The 8,772-nt window shown below is 28.6% G+C and overlaps 1 protein-coding gene across 1 annotated transcript; it reads right to left on the bottom strand.

Annotated features, from left to right (window-relative positions):
- Positions 1-1,625: 1,625 nt before the first annotated feature.
- Positions 1,626-2,626, bottom strand: LOC111318807 (uncharacterized). Its single transcript, XM_089745796.1, has one exon. It carries the CDS (start codon positions 2,460-2,462, stop codon positions 2,133-2,135), a length of 330 nt encoding a protein of 109 aa, XP_089601922.1. The 5' UTR covers positions 2,463-2,626; the 3' UTR covers positions 1,626-2,132.
- Positions 2,627-8,772: the final 6,146 nt, after the last annotated feature.

Below are 8,772 nucleotides of genomic sequence, written 5' to 3'. Positions count from 1 at the left end.
GCTTTCTGTTGGACACGGAAAAAAATGGGCCTCACGTTGTTGTATTAACCCTTCGATTAGGTTTGTTGGGCTCAGATGTTTAAATCAAACCCATTGTTTAGCTGCCCCCTTTTCACTCACTTAGTTGATGTTAACCCAAATGGCCCATATTTGATATCTCTCATTCTGAAATGGAGCTTTTTTTTTTTTTGGTTCAAAAAATTTGTCCCAAAACTCTAATTTGCTACAGAATTTCATGCAAGAAAAAACTCACTCTCTCAAAGAAAAAGGAAAAATATATATATATATATATTTATATATATTTTAGTCATGTATGTTTTAATAAGAAGCCGGAGCTTTTATATATATATATATATAAATAAAAGTCATAACTTTAAAAAAAAATTTATAACTATTAAATTTTGAATTTTAAATTTATTAACTATCACATTTTAAAGATTATTGTTTAAATAATTAAATTAAACTCAAAATTTTAAGCTAGCGTATGTAATGATGAAGAGAAATTTTATCTACATTCTACACTGCGGATTGCCTGATACAAGATAATTTAGGTTAAAGGGTTTTAATAAATTTTCTTGATTCTTAGAGCATCTGATTCAACCTGATCCAAGGAACACCAAACCTACTTTAAAGAATTCGAAAGTTGATTATACGCCGGACGTTGATATAGATTAAATGTTAAAGCCAAATGGACCATTTTGACAAAGTCCTTGATTAAGGTATGCAATTTAGAAGCTGATGCAATTAATGCTAAAGTTTCCACAATTCAACGCGTAAACTTTGAAGGTTTGCTTTTGAATTTTAAACACTACAGGACACCCTTAAACCCAGTTTAATAGAAGAAATTTCCATTTGTTGATTTGATTTTTGGAAAAAGAGATGGAGTCAACTTCTCTCGGGAGAAAAAGGACGTCGTGCCCTTTTTTATGGGCTTTTTATATTCAATTGATTTATCTAAATATTTTAGAATTTAAATTTTAATATTTGTAATTTTTTTATTTTTAAATTGTGATCATTTTGTAAGAAAAATTATAATTAAAAAAAATTAGTAAATATCAACCATGACCTGTTTTTTCTAACATTTTAATAAATAATTCAATTAATTTATATAATCATCTTCAACGTTTAATAAATTTAAAATTTAAATTCTGATATTTATAATATTTTTATTTTAAAATTATGATCCCTTTGAAAAAAAAATCATAATCAAAGGAAATTAGTAGATATCTAAGATGATCCGTTTCTTGATTGAGAAAAGCATGTTTAGAAGCGTAAGACACAGTCAAATGTTAGAAAAATGCAGAGCCAAAGTCTAACCTACTAGAAGTTAATTCGACCCTGCAAATTAATTTTAGAACATGCACTTTATTAATGTCGGGATGCCGGGAACCACTTTGATTAAATAATCCCCCGCTTTTAATTTGCTTCATAAACACACAGATTTCTTCAACTGTTTCGTTGGATCGGTTGGAAATTTCACGGGCTATATAGCTAAAGCTTGTGAAACTCAGAGAGCAGTTCAGCTTAACGCATAGAATTAGGTCTACTTTAATATTGTTGTTGTTAGAAAAAAAATTGATTTAGAAAATATATGTTTAAAAAATTTGGCGCTGATTCGGGGCTCGATCAAATATAAAAAACATTTTAATTAGGCAATTCGCAGTTGAAACACAAAGCATGTCTCATGCCCACTGTCTCACCCTTTCTCATATTTGTCAAAGGGGAGGAGGATAAGGAGGAAATAGCTAGATTTGATGAACAAGATTTGTTGGGTAAAACTAAAATGACATCCATTAACTTCTCATTCCATACACTCTCAATCAATTCCATAAACCACAGCTTACAAACAACATAATTAAAATGATACTACTCCATATTAGCCGTCTAAATATGTTCAGCCTTAAAATCCATCAGTCCTTTCAATCAGATATCATCCATATAGATCTATACTTTAGCTGCAGAATGCTTGAATAAAAGATCTAAGTTTGGAGTAAAGAGAGAGAGTTCTGTATATTCAAAAACCAAAGCTCCTAGCTAAGTAAAAAGAGGTTGCGAAGAATATGAATCAAAAAGTATAAGAAGAAAAAGAGAGGGAAAAGAAAGAAAAGCAATAGGGATTGAAGTTTCAAGAATCATGATCTGTCCATTTCAAGTCCTTCAGGGTCGGCGTCTTCCATGATACTCTCCAATGAAGGTCTCCAGGAATCAACTTTTCCTGATCTTGCTTTCTCCATTTCCGACAAAAGATCCCCTAAGCTCTTCCCTCCATTGTTATTCTTCAGCTTCAGCAAAAACAACTCTAGCTCCTCTTTTGTAAGCACTATCTTCACCTTTATGCTGCCTTTCTCTACTTCATTTTCCTTCTCAAACTCGGTTGCAGCTTCACGATTACGAATCTCTTCTAGCTGCTCTTCTCTTTCCTCTTCTTCCAGCTGCCTTGATCTCATCATGCAATTCCCCATGATTTCTTCACTTCCAAAAATTAAAAACCCACTTTTCCCCCTGCAAAAACCACTCCTCCTTGAGTGGATGAACAGTCCCAAAAACTTGCTTTGGGATGTCTCAGAAAGGGAAAAAGGTAGTTTCCTGATGTCTCTGATGCATGTGAAATTGTGGAAGTGAGTTACTAAGTACTTATAGACAAAATTATACACCTACAGTCCTCTGTATTAATTAAATATATATGTATTTGGACTTATTTTCTTCACAAGACTTGATTTTTCTACATGCTAAGTGACAAACTGAACTGTCCACAATATAAACTATCGCTATACATAAACCGTGTTTGAACTTCCGCAAAAGGACAATTAACTTTTAGCAAATCTACCATTCTATCTACGCTTTTGTTGTGATGCGAATACGCTTTGTCTTAGCATTTCATATACTTTATCTTATTTTTAAGGTTTTATATTTAATAAATTGTTAATAAATAAATGTTACGTTGTCAATGAACCGTATAATAAAATTTCAAAAAAAATTAATTTAAAGAATTTAAATTAATGTTATATAATGTCAATAAATCAAATCATATTATTTCATAAAAAATTAATTTTATTTTTAAGAATTTAAAATTTTAGAATTAATTTTTTTACAAAATATTATTGGGTAATTCACTTTTGGTATATAACTTTTCATTTTTGGTATAAAGAACAAAAAAACAAAAGGTAGATGGGCAAAATTATTTTAATTTTTGCTAATATACGAAAAATAAATTAATTACTTTTATACTAAACTTGATAGGAAACGGCAAGAAAGAAAAGACAGAGAGCACAATTATCGGCTTTGACGAATTTCAAGTGTGATTATGAACTTCCCATATTTAAAACTGAATCTATTCATAAAGGTAACACTCTTTTTTTCTCTTTCGTTTATAGTGTTTAAAAAGCTTTCATCAACTTTGGATCCCACATATCTTTTGATTTATGCTTTTTGGGTATTATTAGTACACAATAACCGAATTGAAATTGAAATTTTAGTATCTACTATTGCTTTTTTTTATATATTTAAATTATAATTTTTTATAAAAAAATAAAAAAAAATAAGAGTTTGATAGTAATTTTTAACTATAATTGCAGAGAGAAACCACCTTTCTTTTTGTGGTTCAAAGAGAAAATCACCCTTTTTCCCTACCATTTTCTTTGCAATGGCAACTAGTAGGACTATTATTCATTATGAACTTTCGTGGAAATTTTTGAGGAGCCAAAACAATGGAAATTTGGCATATAATTGAGGTTCAACAAACTTAGGTTTACGTCAATAATAATATTATAAGACCCAAGTCCCCGACAACGCCACGGGAAAAAAATAACTTTTTCACTACCATATATTATTAAAGGTTGTTGAAATTGATTTAAAATGTGAAACTTGTCATATCCACCACGGCAATGGACTGATTAAACGAAGCTCGGTTTTATAACGACTCCAACATTAAGTTTAGAAACACCAAGTTTAATACTATGTTCTTAATTCTTGTATTTATTTTCTTGTATATCTTTTTTTATTTTCTTAGAATACTTTCCTAAAACCATGCTCTTTATCTATTGCTTAATTTTCTGGATTAATAATGTTAAGCATTTCACCTAAAATCAATTAATAATAAGTGAAATTTTTTAATTTGAATAAAAGATAATAAAATCTAAAATTTAACAAAATGATACCATTTAGTGAATCCTCTCACGTGTAAAGTCAAAAAAAAAAAAAAAAACCTACAAAATAACAAATTTATAAGAGTTATCAGATTCGAAGATGTAAAATATAAAATTTAATATCATGTTAAGTATTTTATTTAAAAATCAAATGATAATAAATAGAAAGATTCAAATTCCATATAAAATCATAAAAAAAATCTCATCAAAATAGATATAAGATGGTATCACTTAACAAAAAAGATTTATGAAATTACCGTATTAATTTTCTAATTAACATAAAACAATAGCTAGTACTTAGTCAAATTAGTATTTAATTTTTCTTTCCTTAAGTGGTTGGCTATTAAAAAACTTGACCCACTAGCTAGTACATAGTCAAATTAGTATTTAATTTTTCTTTCCTTTAGTGGTTGGGTATTAAAAACTTGACCCTTCATGATTTTCTAATTAACATAAAACAATAGCAATCACTTAGTCAGATTAGCATTAATTTTTCTTTCCTTTAGTGGTCGGCTATTAAAAAACTTGACCCGCCATGCAGTTCTTTAACATTTCATGATGATCGATATGGTACTATCGTAACGATTTTGAGATCGTCAGACATAAAGAAGTTTTAAAATTAAAATAAATGAGAGAATCGTCATTAATCTTTGTTAGGGTGTGATTGATCACCTAAAAATTTATCTTTTTAATAAATTATAAAAACGAGTTTAACGTTTATCAAAAAGATAAATTTTGATCTACGAAAAACTAAGTTGGGTCCAGAAGTCGATCACGTGTGGGGAAGAATTAGCATCCCCACAACGCCCATAAATTTGTACCATTTAATTATGTGTTATTTTCGATGTTGGATAAAAATAATTTCAATTTGAAATTTAACACTAATTTCCTTTATTTGAAAAAATAAAATTTTGCTAAAATTTTTTATTTAGGAATATCGAGAAAATCTTAAAGTTAAAGAATTATTTTAAAATTCTCTAACATCTAGGCAAAATTTAAAATAACTCTTTTCACTTAAGATTTAATACGACAATCTTTAAAATAAAATAACAGTTTTTATATAAAAGAATTATTAATGACTCTTCAATATCTAAGCAGAGTACCAAGAATTATTTCCTTCGAAATGTTATTTTTATTTTATTTTATAATATCACAAAATTTTTTTTTAAATGTGTTATTCTTTTTTTATTATAAAATATTTTATCATCAAATAGTAAATAAAAATTAAAGAGAGAATAATGATAATATGCTAACGTATGTATGCTAATGAATGTCATGTAAAAAAAATGCAATTTAAAAGTTGGGTTCTTAAGTATAATGAGATCACTCTGACTCTCCAACATATAGGCAGAGCTTAGGTGCAACTGTTTATATTTAAGAATCCAATTTACTATTATACTTTTTATTTATTAATCTTATTATTAATGAGAATTAAGAACTCGTGTGAAAAAATTTAACGAAGTAAAGTTTCCTAAACACCCAATCATCTAGGCAGCATTCGGGAATAAATTATTTCAAATGAGATTTTCACACGTGTCTTTAGGATTTTCAGAATGTTTTGAGTAAGGGTTTGAGTAGAAATTTTAAAGGTTAGGGTTTCAAGATTTTGAAGATTCGGATTTTAGGATTTTTGATTGAGTTTTGAGAGTTTTAGGGTTTGGTTTTAAGGTTTATAGGGTCTTAAGGCTTAGATTTTAGGGTATGAAAGTTTTAGGATTTTGATTTAGAATTTGGAGATTTTAACGTGTTGGTTTTAAAATTTGAGGTTTGAGGTTTAAGGTTTGGGGTTTTGATTTTAGGGTTTGGATTTTAGGAATTTTGGGTTTTGGGGTTTGGATTTAAATGTTACGAGGTTTTAGGGTTTTGAAATTTAAGAATTAGCGTTTAAAATTTCGTTTTGTTAAGAAAAAATGAACATCTCTAAAAATCTCTAACATATAGGTGGATTTTCGGAGCAAGTTCGATTTTAGTGATTTTTGAAAATTAATTAAAAATTTTTTATATATAATTTTTTATGAAAATTTATTAATAATAATTTTTCAACATCTAGGCAGAATTATTTTTAGGAATATGTTTTATTTCCTCCAACATATAGGCAGGGAAAATAAGAAAAATTATTCATATTATAATTTTTTAGATTATTATTATTATTATTATTTTAAACACTTTTAATATTTTTTATTAGTTATCTTACTTGTTTTCATTTTTATTATTAATAAAAATAATTATTCTAATAAATTTAAAATTTTATCATACATAAAAATATAAATAAAAAAAATTACTCAAAATAACAAAAACAATAATATATAAAAAATAGAAAATTCAAAAAAAAAAATTTTTTTTACTTGACCGATTCGATCAACAACGGTTCGGTTGGACCGTAAAAGGGTTTGGTTTGGCGTGCAATTCTGTTGAGCCAGTTGAAGAACGGTTCGGTTTGATTCGGTCTGGTCAAACGGTTCAAAGCTGAATGAGGAGCCGGGTTGGAAGGTCGGTTGCGCAGACCCCGGGTAGAGTCCAGGTTGATGCTCGGATCTCCTTGGTTAAAACGACGTCGTTTTGGGACTTCCTCTAAACGACGTCGTTTTGAATTTCAGTCTTTCATAAAAGTAAAAAAAAAAAAAATTTACTTCATTTTTCTCTCATTTCTCTAGCTTTTCTTTCTTCAGAGCCTTTCTCTTTAAGCTACCAGATGGTGAACATCTGTCGCTTTGGTCGTCATCGCCGATCGTCGGTGTGGAAAAGTCGAAAAAAGGTCCAAAAAATTTTTTGTGTATTCTCCTAAGCTTCGATCCAGCCTTTCTTTCGCTAGAAACTGCCCTGATCGACGTAGATCGAGATTTGAAGATTTTTGTTTCTTCTCTTTTTTTTTTTTTTTTTTTTATAAACTAAAGACTAATATGATTTTTTGTACTTACAGGGAGCTTCAACGTTGAGGTTCCTCCCTACGGGGAGGACTGTTTGTCTTTGGATTTGTTTTTCTATTTTGGGTGTTTGTGTGGGTAAAGAAGGATCGGTACTGGTGGGTGAGTCTAATGGGATTGACTTTTAGGAGATGAAGAGTTGGGTTTCTGGCGTGTTCTAGGGATCCAAAAGAGGTTGAAAGGGAAAACGTTGGGAGCTTTATAAGGCTGAAAATGGTGGTAGCCAATGGAGTATACGTCTGGCGAGGTAAGGGTGTGATGACAGGGTAAGGTTGATGGTTTCAAGTAGTTAGGGCAAGTGAAGTGCAGGGGCTCCGATGAGATTGAGGATGGTGGTGATAAGGTGGGTGGCAGTGGTGGCATGTAAGGCACCATTGTCATCTTAAATTTTTTTTTTATCAGTTATCACTTTTATTTTTATTTTTTATATTAATTAAATTAATAAAAATATTATTATTATTAAACTAAAGATTAGAAATAGTAGATCCGAATAAAATCCGATGTATACAAGTATCATTGTTGAGCTAATTTGTCTGCATGAAAAAAATAGTAAATTTTACGTAGAAAATACTAACCACAGTTCACCTACTTCAGATCTTTCGTTTTTGTTTTCTTTTTTTTTTAATGCAAGGATTCTGATAAATTAACAATAACAAATAATAATAAAAGTGTAATAATATATTGATCTACTACTTGATTTGTGAACACGAGGCTATGTCAAGTTTCCCTTAAACCTTACCTTTTCAGTGTCTTCTTCACATCCATTGGGTGAAAGGCTAGAAATTCAAAAGTTAAAAGCACTACTATACAAAATACTGATAAAGCTAAATAATGATTTTTTTTTTTTGTAAAATATATTAATTAGTACAATTTTTTTAATTTTATAAAATACCATTTATAAAAAAAGAAATACAGCTTGAAAGCAAAAAAAAAATTATAAATATTAAATTTGAATCATAAATTTACTGAATATCAAATTTTAAAATAATTATAAAAACTAATTGAACTAAACCTCAATTTATTCATTCATCTATATTTTAATTATAAAATATAAATAAAAAAATTAGCGAGTGCATATAAATTAATTATGCAATATCTATTAACTTACTACTACAATTTTTTGTTTTTGGTCAACTTACTACTACTGTTTAACTAATTATACTTCCTTGAAACATCGGAAGTAATTATGTTTTATTAAATATGATTCAATATTATATTAGAAAACTTACAAAATTGGGAGAAAGTAGAAGTCTGATTTTGAATTCAAAGGGAATATATGAAATTCCTTTTTCACGATCCCAACCAATGCATTGAAGTTTAATTACAACGAGAAATCAAAGCTCCTAGACTTTGTCAAATGTTTTCTCAGGTTTCAATTTCTATCTAACCACGCGGTTTAATATAAATTTTTAAATTACACTCATAATTAAGTATTACATCATATAATTAACTAAATAATCAATCATTATATCATCATTAAATTATAATAATTGAATAATAAACTAACAAACTATAACATAATTGAACAATCAAAACTCACACATAATGACAATGAAACTTAAACCTAAAGCCTCAAAGTTCTAAGACTTCTTTGTCACTAAGTCAAAGCCTCATTTGCTTTTTATTCTCCAAAATCCAATCAGCAAATTGTCTCTTTCTCTAATTTTCTTCTTCCGATCACAATAAACTACACTGAAAGGCAT

The sequence above is a fragment of the Durio zibethinus genome, chromosome 17 (assembly GCF_047325235.1).
Source record: "Durio zibethinus cultivar Kanyao isolate XHJ-2024 chromosome 17, ASM4732523v1, whole genome shotgun sequence".
NCBI classification, from domain to species: Eukaryota; Viridiplantae; Streptophyta; class Magnoliopsida; order Malvales; family Malvaceae; genus Durio; species Durio zibethinus.
This window is presented reverse-complemented; position numbering and strand designations above follow the sequence as displayed.